A 19,098-nucleotide genomic window follows, 5' to 3' on the forward strand; every position below is an offset into this window, starting at 1 on the left:
GGCAAACTACGGCCCACGAGCAAAAAAGTTTGCTGGCCTTTGCTTAGAACAGCATTGTCCAACAGACATATAATGGGAGCTATAAGTGCAAGCCACATATGTAATTTTTAATTTTCTAGTAGCCGAATTTTAAAAGGCAAACAGAAACAGAGATTAATTTAAATGTATTTTTAACTCAAAATATCAAGATATTATCATTCAGAATATAATTAATATATTGAAACACCTCACATTCTATTTATTTACTTACTTACGCATTAAGTCTTTGAAATTCAGTGTCAGCTTTACACTTACAGCACATCTCTATTCGGACTAGCCCCATTTCAAATGCTACATGGCCACATGTAGTTAGTGGCTACCATACTGGACAGCACAGGTCTAGAAGCCTTGTTACCAGAGAAAGAGGTCTTTTGTTGTAATTAAAAAAGACCCCCAGCCAATCCAACAGAGGGGACAGGTTAGCTGGAATTGGTGCTTTCTATCCTCTTCTGAGCAACAACCCTAAGAAATTAGGCTGAATTTGACCATGAAAAAGTACAAAACTTATCTAAAGCCACCTTGGTCTCAGTAACTTCTTACATTCTTCACTGTTGGGGAGACAGCTGCTTATTCGCAGCCTAGCAAAGAGTTTTATCTTTAGGGAAGTTTGAAGTCCTTGAGTAATGTAAGATTTTGGATAACATAAGGCTGTTTTACATACACTGCCACTGACCTCTTACCTCTTACAGTAAGTATGGTAAGTATTTTGTCATACAGATGCCCATCCATTTGAGAAACTTATCTAGAAGGATATTTCAGCCCTATCACAGTCATAAAATGACCTGAGTCTGAATATAGGTATCTGTTTGCCTTTGGATCCATAATGCTCTCTGCTCTCAATCTTCAGGTGAAGTTATTAAACCTGCTTGTCTTCTAGGACGTGGAAAAGGAGAGTGGCACACCCCTCCAGGTGTCTACTGAGGAAATCCTAGACAAACCAAGGATGGAACAGCAGACCAAGTTAGAAGCAGAGAAGCTGAAGGTGCAGGCTCCTAAAACCTGAGGTCTCTCCATTCCCCAAGCGGATACTCTGAATGAGAGATCCGTCTTTCGCTCAAGGAATAGTGCTCTCTTAGCAAGTTAGGAGCTCTTACTGAAATTAAAGTGACATCCTGATCACCTCACACACTGGACCAGAGACTATAGAGATTTGAAAAATTATTTTTATTTTGGATTTTTGTCACCCATGCAACATGAAGAAATCACGCGGCTTTGTTTTTTCCAAACAACAAAATCACTGTTTAAACCAGCAGTGGCCTGTACTGCTCATGACATGCTAAGCACCGTGCCAAGTATGTGCAGAGAAAGCACCTGGGGATCTTATGAGGATGCAGATTCGGATTCTGTGGGTCAGGAATGAGGCCTGAGATTCTACATTTCTGACAGGCTCCCAGATGATGCCAAGTGCTGCTGGTCCTTGAATCTCAGGTTGAGTAGCAAGGCTCTATGTGGATGAATTAATGAAATCCTCTCTATAATCTCAGGAGAGCTTTACATTTATTATGCCTATTTTAAAGATGAAGAAATGGAGGAACAGAGAGTAATCTGCCCAAGCTCTCAATGGATACGAAGTGGGAGAGCACAGCTCTAAGGACTGCTCTAAGGATTCAACTGTATAATCTCCTCACTTTGCAAGTTTGAATGCAACAAAAGTTATCATTTTGCTGTTAAGCCTAAACCACACAATACTAAACTACAGTACTCTATTTAAAACAGTATTCATAACATGAAGGTTTTACTAGTCATAATTGGAATTTTCATTAAATATTTGAGAATTTACATGATTTTATTCCACGCATACAATACTCCCACCCCCAGTATGCAATTCCGAAAGGGTGCCTGAAGCATGTGGTCAGACAACTGTCCATAATATCTGCTACCCAAATAAGAATGGACCGTGCACCCAGGGTGTGTGTGGGGGGCGGGGGTGGGAGTATTAAGCGGGGTTAGTGTGAAGAAACGGCGTCTAAGATACAAATTAGAATTCGAGTAGTCAGAAACTAGTTATCTAAAGCCTTCTACTTTTAAGTATGGTCTGTAGATTGGCAGCATTGGTAGCACTTGGGAACTGGTTAAAAATGCATAATCTTAGGCCCCCGCCCCAGACCTGCTGAATCAGAATGTGCATTTTAACTGGAACCCCAGATGGTCATAAGCACTTTAAAGTTTGAGGCCACTGATGTAAATCACAACTTGATTTAGATTCATTCCAATACCAGTCTCTGGAGGGTCGTGGCCTTAAAGACAAATAGGGCAAACAAAGTCTTTCCCAGGAGGATATTTTATTTCCTCCCAGGTGCAACGCCGCGGGGTTTGGCAGGGCCCCGCCCCTCCCGAACCCACTACCGGCGCCTCCCGGGCAGGACCCGAAGGCTGCGGGGCCTGCAAAGCCCCGCAATGATACTGCGGCAGCTGCGGAGGCCGCCACACCCCTCCCGCGGCCAGCCGTGCTTTATTTACTCCATGGGACCGGGCGCCACGCGGAAGGCCGCACGTGGGTTCCGGTCGCACGGCTTTCAGCCCGGGAGGCACAAGGCAGGGGAAGAGAAAAGGCCTAGGGCCTTGCGCCCCGGCCCTGGCACCGCGGGCTTGGGCCTTAGGCCCGAGGCCCTCACCTTCAACACCAAGTCGGTCAGGTAGACGGCAGTCCAGCCGCCCACCACCACCACCACCAGCGATACCGGAATCATGGCAGCGGCGGGGGCAGCGGAGGGAAGGCGAGCGCCGGCGTCCTCCCTGCGAGCCGCAACCACCCGGCCGCGCGGCGCCTACAGCCCCAGCATCTGCGCAGAAACCCAGCTGCCACCGGCTCCTTTTTCGTGGTGGCGTCGTTTCCTTCCGGATCCTTCTGGTGGGTCGCACGAACGGCAGTGTGCGCACCGGAAAAGGGCGTGGGGGCTTATTTTAGCGGGGCACTCGGGCGCCGCTGTCTAGGTATCAACTAGACAGCGGCTGCCAGCCCTCTAGCGATTTCTTAGGCTATGGCCCTCCCTGCTGTCTGCTCTCCATTCTCCGGTTCTGGTCTGGGGTTTGCGCTTCCTTTTAATCTAGTGGGGTTTGGGTAATCCCAAATAATAATCGTCTCCGCCGCTCAGACTCTGTCATAGGTATCCAGATTTAAGTTAATTATGTTTATTCGTTCTTTTTATTGAAGCGTAACTTACATATAGCGAAAACATAATACGGATCTCAACTATTTCGATGAGTTTTGATAACTATATATCTGTGTACCCTAATAAAAATAGAGAACATTTCCATCTCAGAAGTTTTCCTCGCTCGCTTCCCGGTTAATCCTCTCCTCGCCCTCCCATCACCCCTTTTCTAATTTTTAAATCTTTGTGTAAATAGAATCATACAATAAGTATACTCTTGTGTCCGGCTTATTTCGTTCAACATGATTTTTTTGAGCTTTAGATTCTTTTCTCAACCTCTTCCATTATAAAATTTGAGATTGGTGCTACATTAAAAAAAAGTTCTGAACATCTGTACATATTTTTTTGTTGACGTGTACCTGATCATATATTGACCTGGCGCAGTGGTTCTCAACCTTGGCTGTAACATTAGGATCACCAGGGGGCTTTAAAAATTCCTGATGCCTGTTCTCTAGCTTAGACCACTTGAATCAGAATTTCAGAATGAGATCCAAGCATCAGTATTTTTTAAACTCAGGTCATTCCATTGTGCAGCCAAGACTGAGAACCACTGAAGGAAAACTAGTATTTATGGAGTTTTGTTTGTTTGTTTGTTGTTTCTTTGTTTTTTGCATTTTCTTAAGGCCCAAGTCTTTAAAAGTTATTTGTTTTTACTTTTCTGGAAAATCATCATTAGCAATAGTAATACTAATACCGAAATACTGAGAACATAATACTAGCTTAAGAACAAGTATCCCAAATAAAACTGCACCCTCAGCCTTCTTCAAAGTAAAAATATAGTGTCATACTAGGAACCTGTATGACAGATACTGTTACTCATTTGCCTCACTCTCCCATACCTTTCCTAAAGTTTTAATAATTTAGCACCGTATCTCCCTAGCTTCAAGAAACCTTATGACTCAGTTTTACATCTTCTTGCCTATATGTGTGTACATGTGTTGTTTTAAAGTCTTTCAATTTATTTTGGACAAAGCTAGGTATAATTATAAAAGTTTATATTCAAGCACCCTGTGACTCCACAGTTTTCCATGTACAGGTTTCCCGAAAGTCTTAGTGCAGTTTTAGGTTTTGATACTTTCAGAAGTATAAATGCCGAAAACTTGCATAAAGCATCACTTGAAAATTTATTTAAATTTCTTTTACACTATTTAATTTGGTGAATTTCAAGTAATTTTAAATTTCAAATTTTTTAGTCCCCCTGAGGATGGCAAACGTTGACTGAAACAAAAAATTGAATTACATTTATTATTCAAAAATTCCCGAGACCAAAGAAGCATGAAAGAAATTTAAATAATTTTATTTTTCAAGTGATGTTTTGTGTAAGTTCATAGAGTTTGTACTTCTGAAGTTATTAAAGCTTAAAACTACACTAAGACTGTTGGTACACTATTGTATTTGAACTGACCTTTGTTTGCTCTTGTATAATGACTGTAGCTTTTAACACTGTTCTTTCCTAGGATGAGAAAATTTACTTAAGAATTAAAATGTCTTCTCTTTTGTTAGCCTGAAGCCTTGTCTGGACCACTTGCTGGGACAAAAACCAGTTACTGTGTGGCTGATTACCCAAAATATGTAGGAAATGAGTTGATTGTGTTTTTCTGTTCCCAACCTAAAATTTTACTTGTTCAACTGACTTGGTGTTCTCATCAGGGACCCAGCAGTCAAAACAAAACACTGGGGCTTCCTTGGTGGTGCAGTGGTTGAGAGTCTGCCTGCCAGTGCAGGGGACACGGGTTCGAGCCCTGGTCTGGGAAGATCCCACATGCCGCGGAGCAACTGGGCCCGTGAGCCACAACTACTGAGCCTGCGCGTCTGGAGCCTGTGCTCCACAGCAAGAGAGGCCACGAAAGTGAGAGGCCCGCGCACCGCAATGAAGAGTGGCCCCCACTCGCCGCAACTAGAGAAAGCCCTCGCACAGAAACGAAGACCCAACACAGCCAAAAATAAATAAATAAATTAAAAAAAAATACATTCCCTTCCCCCACAATTAAAAAAAGAAAACACTGAATAGAATCCTGCTGGTTTCTGGAATTTATCAGTAGTGGAAGCCAGCTGGTGGCAGCAGAAGAGACGAGACCTAGGATGCAAGGTGGCAGCAAAAAACACCTGTATTCCATAAGATCAAGGTATTCCTCCTTAGAAGAAATGTGACCTAATTTACAAATAGTTTCAGGTTTCTGTCAAGTAACTAACTTGAAGGACGCACAGCCAGGCTTTTATTCATATCATTTTTATTTAGTGTATATATGTGTGTATATATATATATATATTTGTTTGTTTGTTTATTTATTTATTTTTTGCGGTACGCGGGCCTCTCACTGTCGTGGCCTCTCCCGTTGCGGAGCACAGGCTCCGGACGCGCAGGCTCAGCGGCCATGGCTCATGGGCCCAGCCGCTCCGTGGCATGTGGGATCTTCCCGGACCGGGGCACGAACCCGTGTCCCCTGCATCGGCAGGCGGACTCTCAACCACTGCGCCACCAGGGAAGCCCTATTTAGTATATTTTTTTTTAGAAGGCACCAAAAATACATTTTGGCTGAATGCAAAACAGCTACATGTTAGGGACTTCCCTGGCTGTCCAGTGGTTAAGACTCCATGCTTCCCCTGCAGGGGGCACGGGTTCGACCCCTGGTTAGGGAACTAAGATGCCACATGCCACATGGCACGGCTGAAAACAAACAAAAACCAGCTACATGTTAAAAATCAGTATTTGGCTGAAGCAGAATATCACTATTATATAATAAACTTCTGAGATACCAGAATCAACATGAAATATAAAAATTAGATAATATTAAAATATTATAATTTTGCTGTTAAAATGTAAGTATTCAGATTTTTAGAGTTTGACATCCCCTTCACGAGTATTTACTTCTCATCAATGTAAGCTGATAGTTTGCTTCTGGGGTCATTATACTATATGTTTATGACACTAACTTACACCAGTCAGGATAAGCTAGGTTATGCTTAGGAAATAAGCCCTAAAATCCCACAGGCTTAAAATGAGAAAGATTTATTTTTTGTTTGTGCTGCATATCCAACAGGGGTTGGTAGACTGATGGAGACTCCATTTTATCATGCCCAGTTCTCAAAGTGAGGCTCAGGATTTAATGCAGCAGAGAGAGGACTAGAGTGTTTACCACTGGCTGCGAAATGCTATGGCCCAGACATGCACACGTTCCTTCCACTCCAGCTTCATGAGCCAAAACTAGTGAAATAGCTGTTCCTAATTTAAAGGGCAGAAGGAGTGTAATCCTCCGTATACCTAGAAGTAGAGAAAAATATACCTGGAACTAAACAGTAGTGCCATCTACCACATAAATAGATGCTCTCTTTCATCTATGGAGGGCAGTGTAACAGAAAATGTTTGGTTAGTGCTGCCATTATGGGATACTGCTAGTATTGATGCTGCCACAAAATTATTAAGCTTTCCCTTCTCTTTAATAGGAACTAACTAAGATAAAGGCTCATGTCGGTTTTTTTTTTGGCCGCGCCGCACGGCATGTGGGATCTTAGTTTCCCAACCAGGGATCGAACCCACACCCTCTGCAGTGGAAATGCTGAGTCTTAACCATTGGACGGCCAGGGAAGTCCCTCATCTCTATTTTATATCCTCAGCTTGGTGTGGTTGCTGATGATGGTGCAGTTTGGTTGAAGCAGTCCCACAGACGGAAGCTTCTAGTCCCAGGTGAAGAAAATTTTTTTTGAATCTTTGCTGAAAGTATTATCCACGCTTATATTTTTTACTCCAAATACACACACACACACACACGCACACACAGACACACACACACACAATATTTGCCTGCAACTGCTGCTTTACACGGTCATGTGAATAAAATTTGTCCTTAAACCTTGGTTCTAAAACTGCGGCAAAGGAGCAATACAGTTGGCCTTCAAGAAACCAGTCATCTGGGGTTTTCCATTTATATTTCAGTTTCATTTCATGTACACCAGTCTCAGCATCTTCCTGGAGTAGAATGATAAGAGAATCTTTTCAGCCACTGTCATGTAAGAAATACTTGTACTCTGAAGTCATCAGTTTGATGACTTCTTCCTCAGGTTCCAGAAAGCAAAGTATTTTTCTCTGCAAGCAGTTTTAATAAGTTGACACATTGTTTTCATCTAAAAAGCATGTTATTTTAGTTTTGCTCTAGATGGCTTTTAAACACGTAGTAGCTGCTATTCCATCTTGTTTAAACATCTTGTTAAATATATGACAAGGCGATTCAAAAACCTTTGGATGGCCACCGGGGCCAGGAGGCGACTGGAGTGTGTCAGCCCTGTTTGAGGAGCGCAGTGGGGCGGTTCCATGCAGAACGCCGTGGGGCCAGTGGTACCAGATCTTGGAGGAGGTGTTCATTGAAGTTCAGGTGTCGCCAGGCACTCGCGCTCAGGATATCCAGTGCGGCCCGCAGAGCCGGCATGTGGCGCTGGCCGTGGGTGGCCACGAGATCCTCAAGGGCAAACTCTTTGATTCTACAATAGCTGATGAGGGAACCCGTGGACTCTGGAGGGTAGAAAAATGGTCCGTATTGTTCTTACAAAGAGAGATGCAGCAAATTGTTGGACTTCTATTCTGGAATCTGAGTATGCAGCTGATCCTTGGGTGCAAGACCAAATGCAGAAAAAGCTTCCAGAAAGAAAATCCTCGTTTTAACTTCAGCGGAGCAGAAATCTCAGGAAACTACACTAAAGGTGGACCAGGTTTCTCGAATCTTGAGAAATATCTGTGAACTTGCTGCATTTTGTGGATCCTAGCAAATGTTGCCAGCTTAATCAAAGGAACAGATTATGTGGTGGAAGAAAAATGTGGACGCCTACAGTTAACAAATTGCAAAATATATTTAAATATGGTTCTGAAAATTGCATTCAAATATGATTTACATAGGAAACAAATACTGTAGGAACTATTCTATTGATATATGGTAGCTTTTTTTTTGGACTTGTTTTTGCTCGGCATGAACTTTCATATGCTGCGGTTTACTAATCTCATATTTAACCTTTTTTTTTTTTTTTTTTGCGGTACGCGGGCCTCTCACTGCTGTGGCCTCTCCCGTTGCGGAGCACAGGCTCCGGACGCGCAGGCTCAGCGGCCATGGCTCACGGGCCCAGCCGCTCCGCGGCATGTGGGATCTTCCCGGACGGGGGCACGAACCCGTGTCCCCTGCATCGACAGGCGGACTCCCAACCACTGCGCCACCAGGAAAGCCCTAACCTGTATTTTTAATACAAGAAACTTTAGGGTATAGATCATGTGAAATGACAGGGTGCCTTCAGGGAAAATTAAGTTTTTCTTTCAATAAGTGTGATGCAGGAATAATGTTCAATAAACTTTTCTAGGAAAAAAAAATAACCTTTGTACATCATGTATTTTTGTCTTTGACTGAAGTATGAGGCAGTGGCCCACTATCTTTCTGCTTATAGACAGTTATAATTGCTTTCAGATTACAGTACTGAAGGTTATATGAACAAAACACTGTATGCTTATGATTCCTAAATCACTCTTAGCCTTTACCATGTTTGTTCTATTATCCATAACAATTGACACATTTTGAAACTGATTTTCCATCCTACAAGTAGTTTTTCAGTCAGAATGCATTCTGTTGATAGCTGTGTGAGGGAGGCCTCAACAATCTCTCAACAATTGAACAGAATCAGAGTTGAATTCATTATTAATCTACAATACTGTTAGACTTAAATATGATTTATAGTCATTTTTGCATATCCAAGTGTCTGATGTCCAAGGTATAATGGCACATTTAATACTATTGCCTTTTTGTTCATAGCAGAATACAATTCAGGAAGTTTTTCAATACCATATTTTCTAGAAGGAACTTAACAACTAGGATTTATAGCTTCAGCAAATATGAAAAATCCATCATCTTCAACTACTGAAAATAGTTCATAGTCTGTAGCAGGAATTGTCAAATTATGGCCTGGGGATCAAATCCAGCCCTCTGCCTGTTTTGTAAATAAAGTTTTATTGGAAAACAGCCATGCTCCTTTGTTTGCATTACCTTTGGCAGCTTTGCATCACAACAACAGATCTGAGTAGTTGTGACAGAGACCTAATGGCCCACAAAGCCTAAAATATTAACTATCTGGTCCTTAAAGGAAAAAGCATGCTGATTTGTGGTCTGTAGTGATACTGTCAATAAGATTTTTCTTTAATTTTAGCTTCCCTAGACATAGAACTATAAGGAATTCTCTACTTTTTTTTTTTTGGCCGCACCGCACAGCCCTGACCAGAGATCGAACCCACGGCCCCTGCACTGGAAGCACTGAGTCTTAACCACTGCACTGCCAGGGAAGTCCTAGGAATTCTCTTCTTAAAGCCTTCTCATAAAGTCTATTATGTTGGACTTCCAAAGGCAAAGTTGAGGGCCCAAATCCCAAGGCGTAAACTAAACATAAGTACATCCCTGTTATTTAACTCAGCAGGCTCTAAAATTAATCTCTTACTGCTTCTCTGAACATATTTTGATTTCCCTCTTATTTGTAGATAATAGTTCTACAGGGCATATAATTCTAGACTGAAAGTTGTTTTCATTCAGCATTTTGAGAATGTGACTTATTTTCTGGCTTCCATTGCTGCTGTTGAGAAGTCTATTGTTAGTCCAACTGTCACTTCTTTTAGGCAATCTGTCTTCTTTCTAGTTTCTTTCTACTGATCTGAGTTTGACTTCGGTGTGTCTAGGTGTAGATTTCTTTTGTCTAACTTGCTTGGAATTCGTCATATGAATCAGGGTCCAGGCAGGAGAACAAAAGCCCTGCTAGGTACTTCAAAACAGAGAGGATTTGATAAGGGAATCGGCTACATGTGTATTGGGAGATTGAAAGAGGAACAAAGGTCAGGTAGCCTGGAGATTAGAAAGCAGAAAGTATTAATAGCTAGCACATCCCTAGGGTTCAAGGCACCAAAAGGAGGAGGTTATGTTACCAGAACCTAGGAGGGTGGAGCAGGTGGCCACCATCTCAGGAACAGCTATGCTATTGGGGATGGATGGGTGGCTGTTGCTAAGGGCTTGGGACCAGAAGGAGTAAAAGGAAGAGAAAAGAGAGAGAGAGAGAGAGAGAGAGAGAGAGAGAGAGAGAGAGAGAGAGAGGAACTCCTGCTGTTACCCTCCTCCTACCTTTTGATCACATACCAGCATTTCTTATTGGTGGAACCTAGGAGGAAGCCAGCTGCTAGAAGAGCCTGGAAAAGCATTGTGGACACCCAACCCCAGTGCTACCTTACAGGGAATAGAAGCCTGGGTGTGGAGCTGAAAGACCAGCACAGTTTAAGATTTGTCATCTGAATTTTAAGATTTGTCATCTTCATCAAACTTGGCAAATTCTCAGCCATCTTCTCTTTGAATGTTCTCTCTCCCTTGTTCATCTCATTTTGAAAGTCTGATTGGATGTAACAGCTTCTCTATCCTCCATGTCTATTTTCCTTTAACATTTTCCATGTCTTTACCTTGCTGCATTCTGGGTAATTTCTTTCTTTCTTTCTTTCTTTTTTTTTTGGCTGTGCCACACAGCATGCGGGATCCTAGTTCCCAGCCAGGGATAGCATTGGAAGTGTGGAGTCTTAACCGCTGGACTGCCAGGGAAGTCCCGGTAATTCCTTGAAATCTATCTTTCAGTTCATTATATCTTACTTCATTCAGTTGTGTCTAATCTGCTGTTTTGACCCATCTATTGATTTTCTGATTTCAATTATTTTATTTTATTTTTCATTTCTAGAAATTATATTTGTTTTTGTTTCAAATCTGATTTACTATTTTTTGCTTTCTCTTGTTCCTTAGCCATATTTTTAATTGTACAGATTAAACATGCTTGTTATATACTGTGTATCTGATAATTGCAGTATCTGTAGCATTGGCAGATCTGATTCTTTGTTTCTGCTAATTGTCATTCATGGTGACTTGCATTTTTTTTCTTTTTTATTGCAAACTCATGTTTGTTGGAACTCTATCTAGTGGAAGTACTTAATACCTGAGCTTGAGGTAAGTTTCTCCAGAGATAATTGGCATTTACTTTTCCAAGTACCTAAGGACCTCACTAACCTGGGGTCACTTAAATCTAAATCCTTAATGTAGGTCACAATTTTAGGTTTCAGATTAGAAGTTGATGTCCAGTTGTAGTAGGCTGCTTCTGAAATGGCTTCCAATGGTCACTGCCTCTTGGTAATCACTCCTTTTGTAATCCCCTCCCTTTGTGTGTGGGCTGGACCTAGTGACATGCTTCTAACAAACTGAATATGGTAAAAATGATGGAATGTCACTTCCATGATTAGGTTATAAAAGACTGTGACTTCTGTCTTCCTTTCTCTCTCTCTGGCTCTCCTCACTTTCTCACTCTGATGAAGCAAATTACTATGCTGTGAGCTGCTCTGATGAAAGGCCCACGTGGCAAGGAACTGAGGGTGGCCTCCAGCCAACAGACAGCAAGGAACTGAGGCCCCCAGACCAACAGCCTCAAGAAACTAAATCCTATGCAAAACCACAAGAGTGAGCTTTGAAGCAGATCCTTCCCTGGTTGAGCCTTGAGATGACTGCTGCCCCTGCCAACAACTTGACTGCTACTTTGTGAGAGACCCTGAGCCAGAGGACCCAGCTAAGCCACAACCAAATTCCTGCCCCACAGAAATAGTGAGATGATAACTGTTGTCATTTCAAGCCACTAAGTTTTAGGCTAATTTGTTATTCAGTGGTAGATAACCAAAATGTCAATCATGAGTGGTAATAGTTCCATTCTAGTCTGTCGGTTGAGCTAAATCTGTTACTATTTTCCATTATGACTATCTCCTTAAGGAGATACTGGAACAAGCTAGAAAATACCCAAAGGGATACTGTTAGGGGGATAAGAGGTCTGAAAAATATATCATATGAAGAACAGGTGAATGAATTGGGTGTGTTCTACCCCAAAAATTGATCTATGATAATTTTTCAAATTTTAAAAAAGGTGGTAGAAAAGAAGACTGATCTGGGAGCAATAGGAATGACCAAGACGTATGGGCTTCAAACCTACTAGAGTCCAGTTTGTAATCAGAAAACTACATGGGAGACTTTTTTTCTCCTCTATTTATAGCCAAGGCCAAGAGAGGCAAGTTTCGTTAAGGTCACATTCTGGGAGTGGTTGGTCTGTTCTAGTTCATTCACCAAGGGTCCAGTTTCCAAGTCTCTGAGCTTTATCTTCTACCCCTACTGAAGGCCCACTCATATAGCTAAGGTCAGCAGATGACAGCAGGGCAGACACCAACTTTAGATCTCACCTCTCTGGATTTATGTTTTTTCATCTTGCCTTTAAAAAAAAGAAAACAAAAACCTCTGAGGATTTCCCTTACTTTCCACTACCTCTACTACATATTTATGAAATATTTACAGTACTTTATCCAATGCTTTATGTATTTTTGTCCCAGGAAGGTTTTTTCAGGATGACTAATATGCTATATTGCTGGAAATGGAAGTCCCTATGGACCAGTTTTTTTAAAAAATGGTGGTAAAATATACGTAACATAAAAAGATCCTGCATGCTGCAACTAAAGATCCCACATGCCACAACGAAGATCCTGCGTGCTGCAACTAAGACCCGGCACAGCCAAATAAATAAATATTATTAAAAAATAACCATTTTAACGTGTACAGTTCAGTGGCATTAAGTACATTCACAATGGTATGTAACCATCACCACTGTCTATTTCCAGAAATTTTCCATCATCGGAAACAGAAACTCTGAACCCATTAAATAATAATTCCCTACTCCCCCCCGCCCCCTGCTCCTGGTTACCTCCTGTGGGCCTGTTCTAAAAGGATAAGTTACTACAGACCTTTGAGAATATATTTGCCAAACCCCAGATATTCTCAGATACCAGGGGGAGAAAAAAATGGTCTAAGACTATAAATTTAACATTGGGAACTTACACCAGGGAAGTGCTATTGATTACCTCTGTACTCTGTGCCTATGACCAGTTCCTTTCAAAGTTGACATGTGCTGCCAATATTCATATTTTAGGAAACTGCAACTTGGCTTTTCTACTATTCTCCAGAAGCCGTGCTAATTCCCAACTTTACTTTTACAGTCTCCAGCAAAACAAACAAACAAACAAACACACACAAACACACTGCATGGAATTCCTGGTATAGGCTAGTAGATATTGCTAAGAAGAGCAAGACCAAAGTTTACTGCCTTTTACGTGAGAAGCCAGTTGTTTGTACTGGTGCCCACTATCATTCAAAAGAAATAATTACTCAGTGGTATTCCTGCCCTAGGAAAGTTCAATTAACTTCATAACTGAGGGTGTGAGAGAGGAAAAGATACATTACTGGCTGAGCATTCTCTACTTCTCTCCCTGTAACTATCTAGTAAAGAGAATTTTGTCCTTGCTGTCCTATTTCAGATTTTTCAGGATGCGGAATTGGGAGAACGAGATGGACTTAGAAAGGGATGGTCCTGAGAGATCGACAAGAGAAAAGGATTTAGTAGAAAGCCAAGTCAAACCTGGAGTTAAGGTTAAAAGAAGGGAGAGATAAAGGACAAACTAAGGGCTGGATGTCAGAGAGAGGTTGGGGATTTGGTCAGTCAGAGGGACTGTAGCAAGTATGTGTGTGAGGGAATCGGGGAGGAGAGGAAAGCTGACTCTAGGGCTGTTGCTGTCAATTATGATCTGGATCCACTTTCGTGATCTTCGCTGATTTCACATTTTTCTTTTATTTTGAGATGTTACTCATATACAGTCATGCGCACAAATCTTAAGGATTGAGCTTGATGAATTTTTACATATGTCTACACCTGTGTAACCCAGATGAAGATACAGAACATACCAGCGCCCCACAGCTCTTCCTCATCCCCTTCCCAATCCAGCACTCAGGAAATGATCACTCTTCTGCTCTCTCTCACCATAGATTAGTTTTTGTCTGTTTACTTAACTTCATAAGAATGGAATCATATGGTAGGTACTCTTTTGTGTCTGCCTTCTTTCACTCAACATTACATCTGTAAGACTGATCAATATTGTTGTAGGTAGCAAAGCAGGTTATTATTTTTTTACCATTGTGAAGTATTTCACAAATTATTTTTCTGGACTATATACTTGATGAACATTTGGGTGTCTCTAGTCTTTGGCTATTACGAATAACAATGCTATGAACATTCTTGTATATATGTGATGGTGGACGTAATCACGCATTTGTGTTGGGTATATGTCCAGGTGTGGAATTACTGGATCCTAGAGTGGACATATCTCCATCTTTAGTATTTGTTGCCAAACAGTTTTTCAAAGCAGATGTACTAATGTACATTTCCACCAGCAATGCAAGAGAGTTCTGGCTGCTCCCTGTCCTTGTCTAGACTTGATATTTTTAAAATTAAAAAAATGTTTCCCCCAAATTTATTGTATATTATTGACATGTACGGACTTGATATTTTCAGTCCTTTAATCTTAGTCACCTTTAACATTCTTTGAGGGGCACAAGCAGACATCAGAAATCCTTTAAAATTATTTTTGGTGTTAAACTCTGCTTCAGTATAAAAGATTCTATGCATAGACTGGGTACATGAAGCCTTGGAAATTATCAGGGTCAGAGGCCTGAGGTTTTGGATGTGTGCAGATCCAGTTCAGCTGTTGCAGGAGGAACATATTTGAGAAGAATTCAAGAAGATCACTGTGTTCTTGAAGGTGAAACTTTATTCCATAAAGATAGAACACTCTCTCTCTTAGAAGATGGATCGTTCAGTAGAGACCGTCTGAAGTAGGCAAAGCTGTCAGAAGACTGGACGAATGCATCATTCTGTTAAGCCAGTTGTTAAACTTGAGGGCGCATCAAACCCCACTGGAGGACTTGTGAAAACACAGCTCGCCAGTCCCACCCCCAGACTTTCTGAGTCAGCAGGTCTGGGACTTGGAGGGCAGAGAATCTGCATTTCTAACCAGTTTCCAGGTGATGTCTATACTCCTGATCCCAAGACCAACACTGTGCCATGAGGGCCACTGAGGTCCCTTACTGCAATGTCCCAGTGAGAAGCAGTGAAGGCAGTGAGAGGTAATTGGATTTGGGATATATTTGGAGGGATCGAGCCTACAAAACTTGATGTTAAACACTGTGATCCTAGAATGTTCCTTAAGTAGGTTTCTTGCTTGTGTGTTTTTGTTTTTTAGTTTTTAAATTTAAGAGCCATGCAGTTTTGTTGTTAAGCATACAGGCTCTAGACTTCAGTGGCCTGGGTTCAAATTGCAACTCTGCTACCTATTAGTTGTGCGGTCTTGCAAATTCATTTCTCATTTGTAAAATGTGGATAATATGAGCAGGGGGTTCTTGCAGGGAATAAATGAGATATCATATATAAAACACATAGTATATGGAATATAGATTTCTGATTGCTTCAATTTGGGGCAAGAACACATTGCTTAGATATGATAATGAGGATTGTCAGCATAAAATAACTGAGAAGAAAATTCTGCATTTATTTTCTAATATTTTTTGATAACTAATAAAATTTACAGAAAGCTAATTTTTAAATTTAGATTTTTATTACTTTTACATAAAGCATAAATTGTGTCAAAATAATTCTGATAGGTGACTTGAAAAATTTCATTTGTACCTTCTGTACAAATTCTGTACAATATTCTGTACAATATTCACAGTGGACATTTTATCTATTCAGATTTAATGGGTTTTGGTAAGAACGGCAAATTAGATAGCAGTTGTACTTGGCACTTGAAAATTTTCATCTAATTAGTTATCTTATCTGTGACACAATTAAAAATTGCTGAATTATTATTCATTCAGCTAAAACACTGCCAAAGGTCAAAATCTCTGATACTGGTTTTCAGCATATTGACAGGGCAAAGCAAATGCTATAAAAGTTTTAAAATGTTCTCAGAGCCCAGCAAAATTTTGGCCAAGGAGTTTTCAAGCAGGAAATATGAGGTAAACATCTATTTTTTCTTACCCTTTTAGAAAATGGAATTGTACACTATATAATGATACATAATTCCAACAGGGTCTTCTGCATCCAATTGGCTGTAAAAAGAACTAACCACCCAAAGGCAATCCTCTGTAGCAAAAGCATTTTATCTTTGTAGATGCCAATAAATTTTTCATTTCTTTTGAAAAATAGGCAAAGCATGTTTTCCTGCAAAATATAAACAGTCTCCTCACATGATATGATTATCCAAGCTTGTGATTTTGTGTTCCAGTGGTTCTTAAGCCGGTTCACACACCAGAATTGCTTGGTGTGGGGGTGTGTCTTCAAAGTACCCCTGACCCTGGCCCCTGGCCGGATGCAAGACTGGGACTCTCTGAGGATAGAGTGTGGACACGCCCATGTTTACAGGCTCCCTCAGCTTCGACACCACCTGCATTTCGGCCATGTGGCAGTTTGGATAATCTGCAAGCCTTTCTGCTCCTTTTATCCTTTTTTATCCCTTTTATCCACCTAGAAGTGGCAGATAAAATAAGGCAAGCATCCTTTTAAATGCATAGTTAGGATAGTAAGGGAAAAACTGAAGGGCCAAAATCAGAGCCAGACCTACAGTTGCCCATGGTGAGTGGCTGCTGACACTTCATTTTTCCTGGAAGAGGAAGAGAGTACGCCCATCTTTGTAACCAAGTACTCGTAACTTTGGGTTTGGGTTTTAACAGCTTTTGGGGTACAGAGAAAAGGCTCTGGGCACAGACAAGATGGGGAATTGGAACTAAAAACCTTGTACAGACTTGGGACCCTGATTAGGCTACAGTGGAGTAGAAAGCAAAGCCATCCATCAGCTGAGGCAGAAAACAAAGAAGCTTGTCTGCCCTTGCCTGAGCTTTGAGTGGAGGAAAAAAAAATACACATATATGTATTAAAAAACCCCACACATGTAGAAGCTCCATAGGAACTAATAATCACAACCTTTCCTCAGGTGGTTTTCTTTCTGTATTTACACTAGTTGTGTGGTCTGGCAGCCCCCACCCCCAGCTGAGAAATTAGTATATGAGATGGGCCCAGGCTGGGACACTTTCAGGGCTCCTGGCAGGTGGGAATGTAAATTGATACAGCCACTATGGAGAACAGTATGAAGGTTCCTTAAAAAAACTACAAATAGAACTACCATACGACCCAGCAATCCCACTACTGGGCATATACCCTGAGAAAACCAGAATTCAAAAAGAGTCATGTACCAAAATGTTCATTGCAGCTCTTATTTACAATAGCCAGGACATGGAAGCAACCTAAGTGTCCATCGACAGACGAATGGATAAAGAAGATGTGGCGGGCTTCCCTGGTGGCGCAGTTGTTGGGAGTCCGTCTGCCGGTGCAGGGGACATGGGTTCATGCCCCGGTCCGGGAAGATCCCACATGCCGCGGAGCAACTGGGCCCGTGAGCCATGGCCGCTGAGCCTGTGCGTCCGGAGCCTGTGCTCCGCAACGGGAGAGGCCACAACAGTGAGAGGCCCGCATACCGCAAAAAAAAAAAAAAAAAAAGAAGATGTGGCACATATATACAATGGAATATTACTCAGCCATAAAAAGAAATGAAATTGAGTTATTTGTGTTGAGGTGGATGGACCTAGAGTCTGTCATACAGAGTGAAGTAAGTCAGAAAGAGAAAAACAAATACCGTATGCTAACACATATATATGGAATCTAAGGAAAAAAAAACGGTCATGAAGGACCTAGGGATAAGACGGGAATAAAGACACAGACCTACTAGAGAATGGACTTGAGGATATGGGGAAGGGGAAGGGTAAGCTGGGACAAAGTGAGAGAGTGGCATGGACATATATACACTACCAAACGTAAAATAGATAGCTAGTGGGAAGCAGCCGCATAGCACATGGAGATCAGCTCTGTGCTTTGTGATCACCTAGAGGGGTGGGATAGGGAGGGTGGGAGGGAGGGAGACGCAAGAGGGAAGAGATTTGGGAACGTATGTATAACTGATTCACTTTGTTATAAAGCAGAAACTAACACACCATTGTAAAGCAATTATACTCCAATAAAGATGTTAAAAAAAAAAAAGCAAACGCAGGACTTCTGAGGGACACACACACAGCCATGCAGCTGTGGTTGCAGTGGGGTCAGGGGAGTAATTTAAGTAGAGCCGAGGCACTTCTGGGGTGCGGAGTGGCTGAGGGCAGGGTGCACTCCCTACAGACCCTCATAGCTGATGGAGGCTGCCTTCTCCAAGTGGGTTCAAAGGTGTACCTCTAGCCCAAGAATTTGTTTGGTGGGACGAGAGTTAACAGGCGACTGACTCTATTTCACCATCCTGTCCCCAGCACATAATATATTTAGTGCCTTCCTTGAGGCTTTGCTTATAGGGAGTACTTTTTTTTTGCTACTTCCCTTGAACTTTGGAGCTGACCCAGATTAGGGGCTGGCCTTCAGTCATTACCTGTAGATATTACCAGGCCAAGTAGCTAGTACCTCTAAGGGAATGTACGTTCATAGGCCAAAATAACCAGATATCTGAAGAAGACAGATACCTTAAAAGAAAAACGACAAACTGGAAACCATGTACCAATTTTAGTAGCAACACTAACAAACCAAGGGATTTAAACAAATATGAAAGGACTTCCTTTTCTGGTTAGGGTGTTAAAAGTTGTAAGAGATAGCTGTTCTCCCTCTACCAGTTGATTCTGATGTAACCATCCATTGAAAATGGCTACTCTGGGGACTTCCCTGGTGGCACAGTGGTTAAGAATCCGCCTGCCAATGCAGGGGACACAGGTTCAATCCCTGGTCCAGGAAGATCCCACATGCCGTGTAGCAACTAAGCCCGTGTGCCACAACTACTGAGCCTGCACTCTAGAGCCCGTGAGCCACAACTAATGAAGTGCCCGCACTCTAGGGCCCGTATGCTGCAACTACCGAAGCCCAGGCGCCTAGAACCTGTGCTCCGCAACAAGAGAAGCCACCACAGTGAGAAGCCCGC

The 19,098-nt window shown here is 41.9% G+C and overlaps 1 protein-coding gene and 1 pseudogene across 4 annotated transcripts in view; one reads left to right on the top strand and one right to left on the bottom strand.

Moving 5' to 3' along the window:
• MBTPS2 (membrane bound transcription factor peptidase, site 2) overlaps nt 1–2,893 on the bottom strand; it is a 41,029-nt gene extending 38,136 nt beyond the window's left edge. Inside the window, exon 1 of one of the 4 annotated variants that reach the window (XM_073799052.1) lies at nt 2,655–2,877. In XM_073799052.1, the coding sequence (XP_073655153.1) occupies nt 2,655–2,729 (75 nt within the window). In that variant the 5' untranslated portion in view covers nt 2,730–2,877. Of the gene's footprint in view, nt 1–2,654 lie in introns of all 4 variants that reach the window. The other 3 variants (XM_019927700.3, XM_033849386.2, XM_033849387.2) reach the window with 3 other exon arrangements.
• Nucleotides 2,728–7,924, top strand: LOC101336788 (nudC domain-containing protein 2 pseudogene; annotated as a pseudogene).
• The last annotated feature ends 11,174 nt before the right edge of the window (nt 7,925–19,098 follow it).

This window comes from Tursiops truncatus, chromosome X (genome assembly GCF_011762595.2).
Source record: "Tursiops truncatus isolate mTurTru1 chromosome X, mTurTru1.mat.Y, whole genome shotgun sequence".
NCBI classification, from domain to species: Eukaryota; Metazoa; Chordata; class Mammalia; order Artiodactyla; family Delphinidae; genus Tursiops; species Tursiops truncatus.